Source organism: Ranitomeya variabilis, chromosome 4, assembly GCF_051348905.1.
Source record: "Ranitomeya variabilis isolate aRanVar5 chromosome 4, aRanVar5.hap1, whole genome shotgun sequence".
Lineage (NCBI taxonomy): Eukaryota > Metazoa > Chordata > Amphibia > Anura > Dendrobatidae > Ranitomeya > Ranitomeya variabilis.
In genome coordinates this window covers 539,063,440-539,084,596 of record NC_135235.1, presented here as the reverse complement: position 1 = coordinate 539,084,596, position 21,157 = coordinate 539,063,440, and the positions used below count along the sequence as shown (strand labels likewise).

The following is a 21,157-nucleotide window of genomic DNA, read 5'->3' as shown; positions in this document are numbered from 1 at the left end:
GGTGTTCCTGACAGTTCAGCTTCCATAAGTCATTGCAAAACCGCCATTCTCCATCTGGTTTCGGCACTAAAGCTATTTTACTGGACCAGCCACTCTTGGATTCCTCGATGACTCCTAGGGTCAGCATCAGCTTCACCTTTTGAGATCTCGGCGGGTTTCGGGAATCCGATATGGCTTCACGTTGACCTGGACATTAGGCTCCATCAGAACCTCATGCTGTATGAGGCCCATACGTCACTTAGTATCGGTATCTGCCAAAATAGATTTCAGCAGATTGGAGAGGGACATTTTAGTTGAGCATACCTTCACAGAAACTCCTCATGCAAACCATTTAGGGAGATTCTTCAGTCTCTTATCAGACACAGGAGATTTGGTGTTGAACAGATTAGTAATAGAATAGTTTATAAAGAGCTACGAGGCATAGTATTGTGCGCAGGAAGCTTTGGAGGAAATATACCTAGGAAAAAACATACTGTGTATATAGTTGTGGGTCATCATACTGTCTTTATGGTGTATGGTGCATAATACTGCGTATAGGGGGTTATGGTTGCCATAATTCTGTTTATAGGAGGCTATGAGTCATCATACTGTGTACAGTGGGGTAATGTATCATTATACTGTGTATAGGAGGGCAATGCACCATCATAATGTGTATAGGGAACATCAGTTGTGCTCAAATGTTTACATAACCCAGCAGAATTTTTGCTTTCTTGACCTTTTTTCAGAGAATATGAATGATAACACCAAAACTTTTTCTCCACTCATGGTTAGTGGTTGGGTAAAGCCATTTACTGTCAAACTACTGTGTTTTCTCTTTTTAAATCATAATGACAACCCAAAACATCCAAATAACCCTAATCAACAGTTCACATACACTGGTGATTTTGGCCTGATAACATGCACATAGGTTGACACAAATGGGTTTGAATGGTTACTAAAGGTAACATCCTCACCTGTGAACAGTTTGCTTGTAATCAGTATGTGTGCATAAAAGCTGAGTGAGTTTCTGGGATCCAGACAGATTCTTGCATCTTTCATCCAGCCACTGATGTTTCTGGATTGTGAGTTATAGGAAAGCGAAATAATTGACAGCGGATCTATGGGAAAAGGTAGTTGAACTGTATAAAACAGGAAAGGGATACAAAAAGATATCCAAGGAATTGATAATGCAAGTCAGCAGCGTTCAAACTGTGATTAACAAATGGAAAATCAGGGACTCGGTAAAAAAAAAATCACGGTCAGATAGACCAACAAAAATGTTGTCCACACCTGCCAGGAAAATAGTTTGAGATGCTTAGAAAAACCCACAAAAACACAGGACTCTCTGAAAACTAGCGGTGAGGCTGTTTCAAGATGCACAATAAGGAGGCCCTTGAAGAAAAATGGGCTGCATGGTCGAATAACCAGAAGAAAGCCATTACTGCGCAAATGCCATAAAATATCTCACATACAATACCCAATTCACCATAGAGACATAAGCCTCAAAACTTCTGGAACAAGGTAATTTGGAGTGATGAGACCAAAATTTAACCTTTTGGCCACAACGATAAACGTTACATTTGTAGAGAGGTCAACAAGACCTATGATGAAAAGAACACCATTCCTACTATAAAGCATGTAGGTGGATCGCTGATGTTTTGGGGATGTGTGAGCTACAAAGGCGCAGGAAACTTTGTCAAAGTTGAAGGAAAGATGAATGCAGCACGTTATCAGCAAATACTGAAGGCAAATTTGCACTTATCAGCCTGGAACCTGTGCATAGGATGTACTTGGACATTTCAACTTGATAACTATCCAAAACACAAGGCCAAGTCGACCTGTCATTGACTACAGCAGAATAAAGCGAAGGTTCTGGAGAGGTCACCTCAGTCTCTTGACCTCAATATTATTGAGCCACTCGGGGGAGATCTCAAGCTCGCAGTTCCTGCTAGACAGCCCAGGAATTTACAGGAACTGCAGGCTTTCTGCCAAGAAGAGTGGGCAGCTTTACCATCTGAGAAAATAAAGAACCTCATCCATAACTACCACAAAAGACTTTAAGCTGTCAATGATGTTAGAGGGAGCAATACACTGTATTAAGAAATGGGGTATGTGAACTTTTGATCAGGGTCATATGTATATTTTGGATTGTCATTATGATTTAAAAAGAGAAAACATCGTAGTTTGACAATAAATGGCTTCACCCAACCACTAACCATGAGTGGAGAAAAAGTTTTGGTGTTATCATTCATATTATCTGAAAAAAAAGGCCAAGAAAGAAAAAATTCTGCTGGGGTATGTAAACTTTTGAGCACAACTGTATGTGGGTTGTTGAGGCCACAATACTCTTTATGGGTGGTTGTACAGAGGAGACATAGTAAAGAGACAGGGAAGTATAGAGAGGAGACACAGTATAGATCTGACTCAGTGTAAACACGGGGACTTGCAAAGAGGGGGAACAATAGAAAGGAGGACATACTTATGGGGACAAACTATAGGGGGTCAGCATGAAAGACAGTGTAGGTATAGGGACAGCATGCAGAGTAACAGTGGAGGGGTGGCAGTATGAAGTTGTGGAGTCTATGGTGATTATACAGTCATTCATAAGGACGGATGGTATGGTGGTTGTTGATCATAAGGGCAGATGGTACAGACACAATATTTTATACAAGATGCTGTATTTATGTACTGATGCGGTGGTGTTTTCATTGTACCGATGGTGATTATGGTGATGTTTTCATGCACCGATGGTGGTTTTGGTGATGTATTAAAGTACTATCAGTAGTTCTGATGATGATTTTATGTAATGATAGTGGTTCTGGTGTTGTATTCTTACACTGATGATGGCACTAGTGCTGTATTCATGTGCTGAAGGTGGTTCTGGTAATGTAATAATTTACTGATGTTGGTTTTGATGCTGTATTCCTGTACTGATAGTAATTCTGTGATGTTTTTTGTGCTGATGGTGGTTCTGCTGATATATTCATGTACTGAGGTTTTTTGGGTGATGTTTTCATGTACTGTTAATGGTTGAGGTGCAGTATTGATTTATTAATGTTAATTCTGGTGCTGTATTTATTAATGATAGTTCCGCTGCTTTATTCCTGCACAGATGGTAATTCTGGTGCTGCATTCATGTGCCGAAGGTGGTTTTGGTTTTGTAATCATGTACTGATGGTGGTTCTGATACTGTTTTTATTGACTGATGATGGATCTAGTGCTGTATTCCTGTACTGTTGGTTTGGGTGCTGAATTTAAGTACCGATGGTGATTCTGGTGCTGCATTCATGCATTGATAATAGTCCTGGTGATGTATTTATGTCCAGATAGTAGTTCTGTAAAAGTGTTCCTGAACTGATGGTGGTTTTGGTGATGAATTTATATACTGATGATTATGTTGCTGCTGTTTCTAAGTACTGTCGATGGTTCTACTGTAATATTCCTTCATAGTAAAATGTGATTTGTTCCATGTACTGAAGAATGTGGTAAAGTAGTATATAGTATAATCAGATGTTCACAGGTTCAAGTCCTCTATGACTAAGTGTATACACAGCATCAGAAATGTGTCAAAGTGTTTCTTCTACCATTATGTGTATTTTAATTGTTTCACATTTATGCAATAAAATGTCAAGGTTTTACTATATTTTTGGATGTGTCAATCAGCTTTATTTTTCTTGGATATATTTTCTGGCGGTCAGCAGCATTTGAATTTCAGCTATCATATATAAAGGACAGAATACATCATTCCTTGCACAGAGTTATAGTCCAGGTGCGATCCATCAAAACATCGGATCACACTTGGACCAATAGTGTTCAATGAGGCCGTGCACATGTCCCATTTTTCCTTAAACTGAGTAGTCTGAGTAAAAAATTGCAACATGCACGATTTGCCCCCAATAACCAGTTCACATTCGCATATCACTTATCATCACCTATTCTTTATTATGTACTGTACAGCAGCGGACACACCTTTGGTGCAAACAGGGGAACAGGAGTAAATGGGCCCTACTTCCACCTCCAAAGCAGAAGCACTCCCATCAAAATGTTTATCCTCATAATATGTTGCAGTCATAATATCATATTATATAGGACTGTGTATTTACAATTGCTCAATTTCTACCCAGCTAATTCTTCTTTTCCATTAGGTCTATGACATCACTTGATTAGAAAATGACTATCTAAATCGTTCTATGTAGAAACAGGAGGTCAATTTTCCCTGTTTGACTCAGAAGTCATTGCAAAAATGCCTGGAGCTGATGAAGGAAATGATAAATGCCTGGACAAGAGACTTTTTATTTCTACATAGAGCAGAGAAAAGAGAGCAATTAGCTGGGTAGAAAGGCAAAATGAGTAAGTACACAGTGCTATATAATATGATGACTGCAATATATTAAGAAGATAAGAACTTTGATGGGAGGAGGAGTGCTTCTTTAACATAAACACATTAATTTCTTATGACATATTTTCTTTAACATCGGGACTAGAGATTGAAACAGATTGGAGAACTGTTTACTGACTCATTAGGGAGGGTGAATATTTAAAGCTCAGTGATACAGGTGCTTCTCACAAAGTTAGAATATCATCAAAAGTTTAATTTATTTCAGTTCTTCAATACAAAAAGTAAAACTTGTATATTATATAGAGTCATCTATTTCAAGTGTTTATTTTTGTTAATTTTGATGATTATGGCTTACAGCCAATGAAATCCCAAAAGTCATTATCTCAGTAAATTGGAATAAAAAAACAAAAAAACCTCCAAAGACTTCGTAAGCATTTAAAAAGGTCCCTTAGTCTGTTTCAGTAGGCTCCACAATCATGGGAAAGACTGCTGACTTGACAGATGTCCAGACGGCAGTCACTGACACACTCCACAAAGAGGGTAAGCCACAAAAGGTGAGTGGAAGGAAAAAGTGTGGAAGAAAAAGGTGCACAAACAACCGGGATAACCGCAGCCTTGAAAGGATTGTTAAGAAAAGGCCATTTAAAAATTTGGGGAGATTCACAAGGAGTGGACTGCTCCTGGAGTCATTGCTTCAAGAGCCACCACACACAGACGTATCCAGGGCATGTTCTACAAGTGTTGCATTCCTTGTGTCCAGCCACTTATGACTAATAGACAATGCCAGAAGCGTCTTACCTGGGCCAAGGAGAAAAAGTGGACCAAGGTGTTGTTTTCAGAAGAAAGTAAATTTTGCATTTCATTTGGAAATCAAGGTCCCAAAGTCTGGAGGAAGAGTGGAGAGGCACACAATCCAAGCTACTTGAGGTCTATTGTGAAGTTTGCACAATCACTTATGGTTTGGTGAACCATGTCATCTGCTGGTGTAGGTCCACTGTGTTTTATCAAGACCAAAGTCAGCGCAGCCGTCTACCAGGAAATTTTAGAGCACTTCATGCTTCCCTCTGCCAACAAGCTGTTTGGAGATGGAAATTTCATTCTCCAGCCGGAGAACCTGTCCACACTGCCAAAAGTACCAATACCTGGTTTAAAGACAACAGTATCACTGTGCTTGATTGGCCAGCAAACTTGCCTGACCTTAACCCCATACAGAATCTATAGGGGATTGTCAAGAGGAAGATAAGAGACACCAGACCCAACAATGCAGACGAACTGAGGGCTGCTATCAAAGCAACCTGGGCTTCCATAACACCTCAGCAGTGCCACAGACTGATAGCCTCCAAGCCACGCCACATTGATGCAGTAATTGATGCAAAAGGAGCCCCAGCTAAATATTGATTCCATTTACTGAACATACATTTCAGTAGGCCAACATTTCGGATTTTAAAATCATTTTTCAAGCTTTTGTTATAAAGTATTCTAATTTACTGAGATAATGACTTTTGGGTTTTCATTGGCTGTAAGCCATAATCATCAACATTAACAGAAATAAAAACTGACTATATAATTTGAGTTTCAATTTTTGTATTGAAAACCTGAAATATATTAACGTTTTGATGATATTCTAATTTTGTAAGAAGCAGATTTCTGAACATCTTCTACAGTATGTAGGCCACTGTAAACATTTAAAAAAATCTAAAGCAACCATGTGCGTTATACTCACCTAAAGAGGGAGAAGATGCTAATGGCGCTGACCAGTGCTAGCAAAGAAGCAGCATACCCACAAGTGTACATTATTTTCACGGTGTAGAAATGGTCCTTCTGAAATAAAAAAATGACTGACTTTCAGATTTATAGAAAAATAGGGGTTAACAATTTTAGATGGGTTTGATGACAAAAGTGTAGGACACCAACAAAGTAATAACATTGCGGATCATCAATCCTTTACGATGCATGTGTGCTGCTGACAGAAATTCAGGTAACAAATAATATTCACTAGGTAACCAATGACTTAAAGGGAATATTTCAGTAGGATCAATCCTCCTGAGACATTTATATGGGCATTCAGTACAAAAGTCATCAAGCACAATATAACACTGTAGCCGGGAGTGAACACATATCACTCCCCGTCATAAGCACCAGAAGAAGATAGCTGAAAAGGACTGCTCCCAATACAATATACACAAAAAAATGGAGCATACTCAATGTCCCACCGATCATGATAAAAAGGTTATTTTATTGAAATAAATCATATATACAAATAAATTAATATACACATTACACTGAAGACCCAAAAACAGGTGTTACAAAGTAAAAACTGGCGATGAATTAGGGAAGGAGTGGGAGATAAAGTGTATCCCATCAAGGCATAGGCATGATTGTGGTCGTACCATGCAGAGTTCAATGGCTAAACCCATCAAAACAGCATCATCATTACATATATAGGTATCATATCCATCATGAGTCCAGAACGACTGCAATTATATCCGCATGCATACCCATGAGTAGGGGTGACTCCCACGGCTTCCCAGATGCCCCTGACATGCGTTTCGCGGTCCAGCTTTTTCAAAGGGGATTCTCTCCTGCCTCCCAAGTTATACAGATAAGTGCAAATTCTCATTTCCAGCAGTGCTATATTCAAGAGGGGAAACCTTCCATTTCACAAACTGTGTTGCTGTGTAATTGTGCATTACTTAAAGCTACTGGTCGTCCTTATTCTTAAAGAAACAGTACCGGTATTAACACCAAAATGTTTGACCCTCTTCATAATGACCAGGCAGAGTCCACTAACTCTGCACCATCTTCGTCATTAGCTAGTGTTCCAGTTTCACAGGCTAATGCCAACAACCTGGTTCCAGCCACTGTCATGGCCACTGGCATACCATTCTTCATAGGAACCTCCAGTCTCCCAATCTAGAGAGATACACTTGCTTGATTCAAAGAAAAGCTAATGTACACCCTTGAACTCTTCTCACTTTCTCCCCATCAGCGAGTACAACTTCTCCTGGGCCAGCTTGAAGGTCCAGCGGCTGAAGAAGTCCATCCCTGGCCATCTACTGAAAAGACCAGGGTAGAACAGATCCTCACCCACCTGAGAAAAGAATTTGAACACCAGTCGCCTACCGAGGTTCGTCTAAAATTTTACAATCGACGTCAGGAACCAGGTGAAACCCTCTGGGACTACGCATTAGCCCTTCAGTCTGCATACAGGGCTTTACAGCAAATAGACAATCTAGATCCTGCTGCTACAGAAAACATAATCACTGACAGATTCATAGAAGGTGTGGATTTCAGACTCGTACAAAGTCAACTCTGCATGCTAGCAGCACAAAACACCAACATGACTTAGACTTTAAAGCTGTAGCCTTGTAGGTAGTGGGTAATGTCTCACCTTGTCCCCGCTATGCTCCTGCTCCTTGTTCTCTAGACCTGGCTGCCGGAATATCCACCGTATCTCCACTTTCACCTGCTCCACTTATGCAGGCCACACAGTCTGTGCCATCCCCTACTCTCGGTCATACGCCTATTACCACAGATGCACTTCTCCAAGTCCTTGACTTTGTATACCAAGCCTTGAAGGAACTAAAAAGCCAATCTCCTGCACCACGTGAGTCATCCGTAAGTCGGGCAGTGTCCCCAGAACCACATTCTAGTCGCCCAGGTGATGGAGGGCTTCCATCTGGAGATTGTGTTTGCTGTACTTATTGTGAGCATCCTGAGCACTATAAGTATCAATGATATAAGTTAAACGGGCCACCCCTGGGCACCATTTGGCACTATGTGGGCAAAGTACAATACTATAACTTTGCTATTAATAATATTGCCGTGTAACTGTAGAACGTAGTGAAGCCTTGAAAGGAAAGGGCACTGTCTGTGCTGAGTCAGGGTTATCATGCACTAAATGAACACTGCAGGGACAGCATAGCACTATGTGGGCACTATATGGGTATAATGTGGGGAAAGTATATTAGTCTCTATATGAGCCTTCTATGATTTTATGAGAACAAGCTTTGCCATTCAATGGTCACTGTTTGGCACTATGTGGGCGCTAGTCAGCTGTGCATAAAAATATTCACAAATAGAGTGTATTTCTCTATTTATTGGTTCTTGTTCTCAGTTTCCGCTAAGTGGCAGGTCACATTTGCAATGGAAACAGCCAACACAAACACAAACTAAAATCGCATTTAATTAAATGCTGTTGTTCCAATAACCCAGGCAGTGAGTTTTTGCCCACTCCGGTGTGCATTACGTAGATCCATTACCTAGAATACTATCAAACTCTCCTGTGCAGTATAAATATAATTAGATAATTGCCAGTTACTATGGAAACAACTGTAACATTTTGTATGAAATTTTCTGTAACTACACACGGAGAGCATAACATGGACTTCAAATCACAGTTTCCATAATGCATTTTACATTTATTGAGAAGTATGTCAGCCTGATAAGAAGAAAACGAATCACCTGCAACTGTCACAGTGGTTTGGCCATTTATTTTCCTTAAAGCAACATTAAAGAAAATATGGTAAATGCAAAATAAGTAAAATAACATTATATAGAATATAATAAAACAATCCTATAAAAAATAATAAAATAAAAAATGATTAACAAAATATTAATGTAAAACTAAAGGTAGAGTGTTTGATACACTCCAGAATTTGCAAGTTTTCCCACCTACAAACAATGGAGAGGGCTGTAATTTTTCTCTTATCCTTGTGTGCATGGCCCCATCCCCATCCTTGTATGCATGACTCCATCCCCATCCTTGTATGCGTGGCTCCATCCCTATCATTGTATGCATGGCTCCATGACAATACTTGTATGCGTGGTCCCATCCCTATCCTTGTATGATGGCTCCATCCCTATCCATGTATGCATGGCTCCATCCCCATCCTTGTATGCATGGCCCCATCCCTATGCTTGTATGCATGGCTCCATCCCTATCCTTGTATGCATGATTCCATCCCTATCCTTGTATGCATGATTCCATCCCTAGCCTTGAATGCATGGCCCCATCCCTATCCTTGTATGCATGGGTCCATCCCTATCCTTGTATGCATGATTCCATCCCTAGCCTTGAATGCATGGCCCCATCCCTATCCTTGTCTGCATGGCTCCTTCCCAATCCTTGCATGCATGGCCCCATCCCTATCATTGTATGCATGGCCCCATCCCTATGCTTGCATGCATGGCCCCATCCCTATCTTTGTATGCATGGCTCCATCCCCATCCTTGTATGCATGGCCCCATTCCTATCCTTGTATGCATGGCTCCATCCCTATCCTTGTATGCATGGCCCCATCCTTGTATGCATGGCCCCATCCTTACCCTTGTAAGCATGACCCCATCCCTATCCTTGAATGCATGGCCCCATCCCTATCCTTGTATGCATGGCTCCATCCCTATGCTTGTATGTGGATCGCCCCCATGGGGCCGTGGGGTACTCGGTACCGGGTCCTTCGGTTCACAGGGGGATGTCCCAGTGGCTGACCCGGTCCGTGGCCCTGGGACATAAATGTAAAAGGGAAAGGTGAAGTTCATGACGCCACCTGTGGTATTCGGTCAAGGTGACCAACGCTGTTTAAGGGTCTGCTGGGGTGATGTTATGGCAGCAAGGTGGTATACCTTCCCACAGGTGAAGTGTATCCCCAGGGCTTCCCAGTGTGTAGATGGTGGTTGATGAATGGTGCAGTGAAGAACGAGGACACAGGGTTGCAGTCTCTTTACCTTTACTGAAGACTTCAGCATCCACAGTCCAGGGCACCAGATCACAGGGCAGGCAGAGTCCGGCTGGTTTGGACGCAAGTCCAGAGTTCCCTTATCCAGGTGGAAATCAGTAGCCTTCCTTTGTGCTGCGGTGGTGTAGTCCTTTACTGCCTATGGCTTCACATAAGCGTCTCACATATGCGATGTTTCACACTCTCTGTCCCCCATATAGGATAGGAAAATACCCGTATGACTGGTGACTTGAGCCTGTTTATAGGGTCTCTTAGATAACCCGGCTCTGTAGTTGTCACCGTGCCTCCTGGGTGTAAGTGCGGACAGGTAACTTGCAATTAGCTGTCCTGCGGGTCTCTGAAATAAGGCATAGAGGTCCTTACTTCCTCGGTGCTCCGGCTACCGGGATGTTGCGCCTCAGAAGGAGACAGCTTGAGCAAGGCTGGTCCCCTTCTGGTATCCTCTCCTTTGCTGTGACTCCCTTCACGCTCGCTGCAATACAGTTCTGCCTTTCAATGCCTCTTTCTGGGAGCTGCTGCTCTGAGGGCATGCACAGCTCCTTTAACCTTCCATCCTCCTCAGACTCTGGTCTGGAACTTTCTAACTTTCCCTACAGACAACCAGTTATATATATATGGGGAGTGACCTAATAAATAGGGTCAGGAGCTCCCCCTGGTGGCCTGGAGTGTGAAATGTGTTGCATGTTTGTGATACCTGGATGCAGTTATCCTTCTTTGCCTACAAACGTAGCATCACTCTCCGCGAAAGGAAAGCAATACTACTGTGACGATCAGGACCCTGGGGCGCCGCATATGCAAGGATCCTTGTACGCCCCATTCCTATCATTGTATGTATGGCTCCATCCCTATCCTTGTATCCATGGCTCCATCCCCTTCCTTGTATGCATGGCCCCATCCCCATACTTGTTTGCATGGCCCCATCCCTATCATTGAATGCATGGCCACATCCCTATCCTTAAATGCATGTCCCCATCCTTATCTTGGTATGATTGTCCTCATCATGCTCTGGGACATCATGCTCTGCTCACAAGCAAAGCACAGCTGCCGGAATACTCGCCGCTCCCCACGCAGGAAGTGCAGTGAATATTAAGTAGCATGCTCTGTGTCAGCCTCCAGGCGGTCACGTGCACCGCTGCTAAAGAGTAATGAATATTCACCTCTCCAGGCCCATGGGAGTGGAGAGAGATGATTATTCATTTTTCTTAAGTAGTGGCATATGTGTCCGCCCGGAAGCTGCAGAAGCCAGCTGCGACTTACACTGTGCACACTATTAACCCCTTAAGCCCCAAGGGTGGTTTGCACATTAATGACGGGGCCAATTTTTACAATTCTGACCACTGTCCCTTTATGAGGTTAAAACTCTGGAACGCTTCAACGAATCCTGATGATTCTGACATGGTTTTCTCATGACATATTGTACTTCATGATAGTTGTAAAATTTATTTGAAATTACTTGCGTTTATTTGTGAAAAAAATGGAAATTTGGCGTAAATTTTGAAAATTTCGCAATTTTCCAACTTTGAATTTTTATGCCCTTAAATCACAGAGATATGTCACACAAAATACTTAATAAGTAACATTTCCCACATGTCTATTTTACATCAGCACAATTTTGGAAACAAACATTTTTTTGTTATGGAGTTATAAGGGTTAAAATTTGACCAGCAATTTCTCATTTTTACAACACCATTTTTTTTTAGGGACCACATCACATTTGAAGTCATTTTGAGGGGTCTATATGATAGAAAATAACCAAGTGTGACACCATTCTAAAAACTGCACCCATCAAGGTGCTCAAAACCACATTCAAGAAGTTTATTAACCCTTCTGGTGCTTCACAGGAATTTTTGGAATGTTTAAAAAAAAAATGAACATTTATTTTTTTTTCACAAAAAATTTAATTCCGCTCCAATTTGTTTTATTTTACCAAGGATAACAAGAGAAAATGGACCCCAAAAGTTGTTGTACAATTTTTCCTGAGAACCCTGATACCCTATAGGTGGGGGTAAACTATTGTTTGAGCGCATGGCAGAGCTCGGAAGGGAAAGATCACTGTTTGACTTTTCAATGCAAAATTGGCTGGAATTGAGATGGGACGCCATGTTGCGTTTGGAGAGCCACTAATGTGCCTAAACATTGAAACCCCCCACAAGTGACACCATTTTGGAAAGTAGACCCCCTAAGGAACTTATCTAGATGTGTGGTGAACACTTTGACCCACCAAGCACTTCACAGAAGTTTATAATGTAGAGCCGTAAAAATAAAAAATAATATTTTTTCACAAAAATGAATTTTTGCCCCCAATTTTTTATTTTTCCAAGGTTATAAGAAGAAATTGTACCCCAAAAGTTGTTGTGCAATTTGTCCTGAGTACGCTGATACCCCATGTGTTGGGGTAAACCACTGTTTGGGTGCATGGCAGAGCTCGGAAGGGAAGGAGTGCCGTTTGACTTTTCAATGCAAAATTGACTGGAATTAAGATGGGACGCCATGTTGCATTTGGAGAGCCCCTGATGTGCCTAAACATTGAAACCCCCCACAAGGGACACCATTTTGGAAACTAGACCCCCTAAGGAACTTATCTAGATGTGTTGTGAGAGCTTTGAAACCCCAAGTGTTTCACTACAGTTTATGACGCAGAGCGTGAAAATAAAAATTCTTTTTTTTTCCCCAAAAATTATATTATAGCCCCCAGTTTTGTATTTTCCCAAGGGTAACAGGGGAAATTGGTCGCCAAAAGTTGTTGTCCAATTTGTCCTGAGTACGCTGATACCCCAAATGTGGTGGGTAACCACCGTTTGGGCGCATGGCAGAGCTCGGAAGGGAAGGTGCGCCATTTGGAATGCAGACTTAGATGGATTGGTCTGCAGGTGTCACGTTGAATTTGCAGAGCCCCTGATGTGCCTAAACCATAGAAACCCCCCACAAGTGACCCCATATTAGAAACTAGACCCCTCAAGGAACTTATCTAGATGTGTTGTGAGAACTTTTAACCCCCAAGTGCTTCACTACAGTTAATAACGCAGAGCCGTGAAAATAAAAAATCATTTTTCCTACAAAAATGTTTATTTAGCCCCCTAAATTTTTATTTTCCCAAGGGTAATAAGAGAAATTGGACCCCAGAAGTTGTTGTCCAATTTGTCCTGAGTACACTGATTCCCCATATGTTGGGGTAAACCCCTGTTTGGGCGCATGGGAGAGCTCGGAAGGGAAGGAGCACTGTTTTACTTTTTCAATGTAGAATTGGCTGGAATTGAGATCGGACGCCATGTCACGTTTGGAGAGCACTGATGTGCCTAAACAGTGAAAACACCCAATTCTAACAGAAACCCTAACCCAAACACACCCCTAACCCTAATCCCAACCACTTCCCTAACCCCAACTCCGACACACCCCTAACCCTAATCCCAACCATAACCCTAACCACACCCCTAACCCTGACACACCCCTAACCCTAATCCCAAGCGTAAATGTAATCCAAACCCTAACCCTAACCCTAGCCCTAACCCTAACCCTAGCCCTAGCCCTAACCCTAAGCCTAGGTAACATTTTCGGGCATGTGACATTTTTTGATCGCTTTTTATTCTGATTTTTGTGAGGCAGAATGAGCAAAAACCAGCGATTCATGAAATTCTTTTTTGGGGGGGCGCTTATACCGTTCCACGTTTGGTAAAATTGATAAAGCAGTTTTATTCTCAGTACGATTACAGCGATACCTCATTTATATCATTTTTTAATGTTTTGGCGCTTTTATACGATAAAAACTATTTTATAGAAAAAATAATTATTTTTTTTGCATCGCTTTATTCTGAGGACTCTAACTTTTTTATTTTTTCACTGATGATGCTGTATGGCAGCTCATTTTTCGCGGGACAAGATGAGGTTTTCAGCGGTCCCATGGTTATTTTTATCCTTCTTTTTGATCGCGTGCTATTCCACTTTTTGTTCAGCAGTATGATAATAAAGCATTTTTTTTTTTTTTTTACGGTGTTCACTGAAGGGGTTAACTAGTAGGACAGCTTTATAGGTCAGGGTCGTACAGACGCGGCGATACTAAATATGTGTACTTTTATTGTTTTTTTATAATTTAAAGGAATGTATTTATTGGAACAATATTTTTTTTATTATTATTTATTTAGGATTTTTTTTTTTTTTTACACATCTGAATATTTTTTTTTTTACTTTATAATATTGCCCCAAAGGGGGGCATTATGTTATACTGACAGATTGCTGATCTGACACTTTTCTGTGCATTGTGTCAGATCAGCGATCTGACGTGCACTTCTCCTGGCTTACCAGCGCCTGCTCTGAGCAGGCGCTTGTAAGCTACCTCCCTGCAGGACCCGGAAGTAGCCCCACGGCCATTTTGGATCTGGGGCCTGCAGGGAGGAGACGCTCCATGCGCGATGCTTCCCTATACCGCCGGAACACTGTGATCATGTTTGATCGCAGTGTACCTGGGGTTAATGTGCCGAGGGCGGTCCGTGACTGCTCCTGGCACATAGTGCCAGATGTCAGCTGCGATAGTCAGCTGACACTCGGCCGCGATCAGCCGCGCTCCCCCCATGAGCACGGCCGATCGCTATGACGTACTATCCCATCCCTGGGAATTAAGTCCCAGGTCACCTTGATGGGATAGTACGTCATATGGGATTAAGGGGTTAAAGAGAAATGAATATTCATTGCCAGTGCAATAAATATTCATTTCTCTTTAGCAATGGGCACAGGAGTTAGCCGCAGCAACCGGCTCCTGCCTTCTGTGACCCGCTGCTCCTCCACTGCCTCTCCCCTCCTGTGACCCGCTGCTCCGCCGCTGCCTCTCCCCCACCATGTTCTGGACACCCCACTCGAGTATAAGCCGAGGGGGCATTTTCAGCACAAAAGAATGTGCTTAAAAACTCCGCTTATACTTGAGTATATACCTTACAAATTCATTCAAGATCTGGGAGGAAAAATGGAACACTCCAATTAAAGACTTTGGAGCAAAGTTAAAGTTTAGACTACAAATCTTTAATTAGAAGAATTCAACTACTGGTAAGTTAATTATTTATTAAAGTGTCCAACAGACAGTTGACTATGAAAGAGTGTTACTTAACAAAGAAAGCCCCTTCCATTTCATGCTGTCAGAAATGGCACCATATGTAAGAGAAATGTCACACGACCTGAGAAAGATAATAATTTCTTTACACAAGAAAGATGAAGGCTATAAAAAGCTTTATTTGTCAGAGTACTGTGGCAAAAGTAACCAAAACATTTATGAAAGATTAAACTGTAATCATCTCACAAAGATGTCCAGACCGACTACTGACGTTAACACCATCAGTGAGGCGTCGGATTGAGTCCAAGTTAATTCTGCAGCAGCCTAATGACCCCAAAAACACAACTAAGTAACTGTCTTCAGCATAAAGAAGGAGCTCTTAAAGTGATGATATGGCCCACAGAGAACCCTGATCCCACCATCATCAAGTCTGTCTGGAGCATATTTCAATTACATCTGCTTTTTATCAATTCTGGGTAAAGCTACTCATTCGAGTTACAATTTTTTATTTTTTAAATAAGTAATTAACATCAAGATAGATAGATAGATAGATAGATATGTTTTTGACTTGCCTTTTCATCTGTCTCATTGCTGGTGTTAAAGAAACAGGCCTTCAGGTAAGGTGGGGAATGAGCAGTCCAGCCATTGCTGGTGCAATTCCTAGTGATGCCAACTGATGAAAAAAAGACATAATTGTATTAGTTTCATAAATCAATTGTTTTTGCAATAATATTAGTAAGAATGAGCTAAACTAGAGCAGCAGTTATATCGCCTAAAGGTAAACAGGAGTTCCCAAGAACTTTCGAAATTCTGAAAGATATTCAAATCTTTATTTCTGAAGTCTTTTCCAATCTTAAGATTTCTAACATGTGATTTAGATATCATAACTAGTGCAAGTTTCACAACTAGGATGCCACTGATGACTGAATGAGGAGGCAATGCCCTAAAGTGTACGGTGTGACACTTTTGGTTTTGACTTGAAGGTTCCAACATTCTGAACTGAGCCAAAAAGTTGATCTGTGCATGCTCCACCTCCGGCATCATTTTATTAAAGTCCTGAACACAACCCCCACTGCACACACCCCAACGCACACAACGATGGTGGCGGAACAAAATTTTAAAAAGGAGTCAGATCACTGAATAATCAGTTACCTGCACAAGAAGCAGAGGAAGCTGGTGGGGGGGTGGGTGGAGAACAAGAACGAGGCCCTGCTCCCATGTCCCGCCCCAAACCCACAAGATGTAATTTTATGAAAACTTCATAGGGTGAGTATTAAACAACCACTGAGCGGATCCTTTCACATCAGGTATCATATTAATCAACATCCCAGTGCCATTATAGCCATGTCTTTAGTTTATAGGGCTCAATCCTGCAAACATGTTCTCTTTAACAATGACTAATTTCACCTGCTGTATCTCATCAGCGCTTTTGTGAAAATGTTGAACATCTCCCATTTAGGAACCAGAGGTGCATAACATTTAGAGGAACACAAATAGCTCCTTCATTCTTGGTTGGATTGACAATGTATCAGAGAATTCTATGTTAATCTGACACGATAATGAGCCCTAAAGATTCAGCAGAAGACAACTGCATTTGCAGGTGACTTTATAGGAAAACTCTTACCTAAGGTCTATATCTTATGGGTTAATTCACAAATAACCCATTAGAATTTATTGATGATCTATCCTGCATGTCCCAAGTTAATGCAGTTTTTTAAATCATTATACTAAATGTGTAAATGGAGGATGGGCCCTTAGAATAGAGAAATTAATGAGGGTGTAATTGCAATAATGAGAGGACTGACATAAAGTCTGGAAAGATGTCTGCTCCCATGATCACTGCTTTCTGATATCTCCAGTTGAACAATAAAAACAGAACAATTTAGGATTAGTGTCCTGTGTTAACCAGAAGCATAATCTGACACTCTTTGGACCTTTATAAGCTGTTTTGTTTTTGATTTTTTGCTGAAAGGTGGTTAAATCACCCAGACGGTTTCTGAGATATGGGATGTTTTATTTTGCACTAATTTTTATGGTTTTTTACTAAAGGGGTGTTGTTCTGGGGGCATGTCTTTAGTTTTCACAATTACCTTGTGAACACCGCCCCCTTGTTAAACACCATAAAAATTTGCACTAGATAAAAACGCTAATTTCTCTGGAACTGTATAGTGGATAAAAAAAACCAGAATACTCAAGTGATCAGTTATAATAAATTAAGAACAAACAGTGTCCACTTTTGACCTGGTTACAGTTCCTCTTTAATGTACAATCTGTAACAAAGCTCCCACCTACCATTTGCCATACTTGTGTGGCAAAGAGACTTGTGTACCCCCTCAGAAAACTCTGTACTCTCAATTGTATAACTGATTTCTGGGATCCAGTACAAGAATGGGTAGAACATCTTAATAACTTCAACCTTTTTTATTTATAACAATAACTAATTGTTTCTGTTTTGGATTTCCTCCATGAGAGCACAACTTGCCACTCTTAAGCCCCAATTCAAAATTTGTAGCAGGGTTCTGCACCTAGCATGTGCTAGGTATAATGTTGGTGCCTTTTTATGTAGCATAGGTGTTTATTGGCCCAATTTAGGCACCTGAGCCTAGATGTGACTACTACCAGTGCACCTCTATACTTGCATTCCTACCGAGTCTTCATACAGCCCAGAAATAAAATTTGTCCTCAATAAGAAATATTCCAGATAACACAGTTGATACATTGAGCATGCTGGTTTTAGATCTCATTTAGAAATTCTTGAATGTTATTGAAACCGTGCTCTGCGTTTCTTATGCACTCTGCCTTGGCGGTGATAATGTTCACAGATAACCTACTGGATTAATGCATTTCTCAGCTTGCTTTCATAATCCATCCAAGTGATGTGACCTTTTCTATAAAACTGTGTAACGTGCTGTGAAGACTGACTTTACACTCCAAAGTTCCTGCTTCCTATACACTGAAGGATGGCCATTTTACATGATATGAGTCATACTTTGAAGTGTTTATTGGCTGCTATCATTGAGCATTATCCTAACCCTAGTTTCTTCATATTGAAAGTCTCGGGCCTAATGATGGCATGGTAAACTCTTCATATAGTAATTCAATGTGTAAAAAGTATACTTTATAAATACAAACAAAAGGAAGTTGAATGTCTTACTTAACGCATTGTTGGATCTAAATGGATATTGTTTCTCCTTCTTTAGGTTTACTTATAATACTGGCCTTACTCCATGAGGAACAGCTCTTTAGTGCCAACTAAGGCCGGTTTCATATTAGCGTTTTTTTGCGCAGCGTAGTCCCTCGCACTGTCCGCATGCGTCTTGCGTACCTATCTTTAACATTGCGAATGCAGGGACATACGTTGGCATCAGTTTGTGTGCGTATGTATGCGGATGCGTGAGTCGTTTCGCGGTGTCCGGTGAATGTATGTTGCATTTTTTGAGGCGTCAAATATGCGCAGGCATACGCATGCAGATGAGTGCATATAAACAACGCATTACTGTCTATGGGAACACATTGGTACTCATGGATATGCGCATGGATGCGTTCAATGCGCATGCGTTCTTCAGACTGAACATGACCAGGAAATTGTTTCAGCCACTCCAAAAACCAAGCTGTATAAAAAGGGGGTGTTGACACTGTAATTCCAGTACTATCAAGACTCTTGAAGTGATCACAACACTCTGGATGTGCTACCAAGACTCTGGATTTCATCTGAAGACTCTGGATGTGAGTATAGAAGCTATGAAAATGTCTGTCCTTCTCTTTCACTGCAGTCTGTACTCTGTCTCTTTGTGTTTTTCATGTTATGTTAAGACCTGAACGCTGCCCAGAGTGGACAAGACACAGATGAAGTGAGTACATTTGATATACTGATTGGTATGTATTGACTGTCAATACGACACATAAATCAGATATCAAAATCATTTATTTTGAACAGCCGGAGAAGTTGAGTGATGATTCTTTCCTGGGTCGTCGGGCCGAGTTCCTTAGGTGGAAAGACGGCATGTTAGTAGTCTTGATTGTTTTTGGTTTAAGTGTTTCATCTTTAAAACTATGACTTAATTTTTTTGTGTTTCTTTGATGTCTAGGTTCCATAACACGAGGAAGCCAATACCATCATTGACAATAATCAGCTTATTAATCTTGTGCAAGAGTGAGTAGCGTTGTAGGACACCTCTGTTTGTCAACATTCTGACTCTGTAATGATTCGACGACTCTGGATGGAAAGAAGTTGCCTGATTGCTCTTGGCTAATTGGGATCGTGCCACCACACAAGTCAGAAAGGATTTTCATAAGTATTGCAATGTGGTCTGATGCGGCAGTGAATCTGTAAATGTAGGTGCATTGTTTTACTTTACTTTTTACTTTATTTTTAATTTTTTTCCCTCTTCACAGTGAAGAGAGTAAAAGTCCGTTGGTGTTCGATGAAGGATCGCTTCAATAAAGATATGAGAATGAGAGAGGAGATTCAGGTTTGAAGTGGTGCTGCTCCAAAGATATCAAAATACAAATACCATCATATGCTGAATTTCCTGAGGCCTGCGGTTGCTCATCGAACATGAGTATCTTTGTGTTGTAAAAAAATTATCTAACATCTGATTTGTTCAGTTCTAGAAGATATGTTGGCGCTTTCTGAAATTTTTTTTTTTAGTAATGTTTTTAATTTATTTTCCACACAGAACCTAGAGCAGCACCACACAACCTGGATCGTCCTAAGTTGGAGCTTCCCCTCATCGAACAGCCACGGAACACTCTCAATAACCTGCCAGCGATGCAGCAACTGAGCAGGCTTCACAGGCTGGGGAATCGGCAGCCGGTCCATCAGGTTTTCCCCTCTCCCAGTCCTCTGCCACTGCTTTTGTTGGGACTTCTCGCCAGAGGCAGAGGGCCTGGGAGAGGTCAGTCATGCCCGAGTTTATTCACTTAAGCTTGATCTTCCAGGATGCAATGAAGGTGATTGGAGATAGACTGGACAGTGGGTTCACTCAAGTGAAGACACTTTTCTAGGATGTCTTGACCTTCTGGAAGCCGATCTTCAGAGACCGAAGCAACATTTTTTTTCCGCAATAGAGCGGGGCGTGTCAGAAAACCTTACACCTGAAGTCCAGCTGAACGTCATGCAAGCCTACCAATCTGCTTACAGTCAGGCCTTGCAGCAGTCCCGAAGCTACCATCTGCAGGCTGGATATTACCAGCAGGCGAACATTTCTTTCCCACCACAGCAACAAAGCTAAGGACAGCATCAGTGGGCAAAGATGCCAGCACCAAACTATCCTCCGCCAACAATGCTGGACATTACGGCTGTTCTCCCAGTTCACAGCCACACCATGCTCACCACCCGGCCTAGTCCAGCACCATGCCAGCAGGCAGCATCCACCACACTGCCCATTCCAGCACCACTCCAGCACACTGCTACAGAAGCCACCAGTCCCACTCAGCCAAGCAAGAAACGCAGAGGTACCTACAAAAAACAGACTCCCACTAGTGACTCTGCTCAGCACAGGAAAATGAAGACCAGGAGCAAAAAATGTCGGCCAAAATTGGACCCACCACCTCCACCCTCACCTCCCAATGTGTCTCTGTTTTCAAATATGTCACTATCTTCCCTTATGTCTCTCCTTTCCAATTTGTCTATCCCTTCCCAAGATTCTACTCCTAATTTGTCATCTACTCCCAATGTGTCCAGTCCCATCCCTGATCCAATCCTGCAATTTACTTCCCCTTCCATTGTAACCCCTTCATCATCGACTGTCACATAATCATCACAGCTCAACACCCGCTAGATCCACAATATCTCGCTGTCAGACAGACCCCAAACATAAACCCAATTGTTGGTTAATGGAAAATAAACAGTTGTTTGTTGTTGGCAAATTAAATTTTCATTTTGATTGCACAATCCCTGTGTTTTCTATGTCTCTTTATGTGAAAACACACACATGTGTGTATTGTATTGGTGAGTGAAGTAGTAACAGGTGTTTCACTGGAGGTGTTTTATTAGTAGTAAAGTCAGCAAACATTACAAGTACATTTACTTACAAGTGTATTAATACCATATTGTCTTGC

At 41.5% G+C, this 21,157-nt stretch overlaps 1 protein-coding gene across 1 annotated transcript in view; it reads right to left on the bottom strand.

The window, feature by feature from the left end:
- Nucleotides 1–21,157, bottom strand: part of LOC143769134 (vasoactive intestinal polypeptide receptor 1-like) — a 259,746-nt gene that overhangs the window by 158,538 nt on the left and 80,051 nt on the right. The window contains exons 4-5 of the mRNA XM_077257715.1: nucleotides 15,667–15,767; nucleotides 6,042–6,139 (exon numbers count right to left, since the gene is read on the bottom strand). Of these exons, the coding sequence (XP_077113830.1) occupies nucleotides 6,042–6,139; nucleotides 15,667–15,767 (199 nt within the window). The remainder of the gene's footprint in view (nucleotides 1–6,041; nucleotides 6,140–15,666; nucleotides 15,768–21,157) is intronic.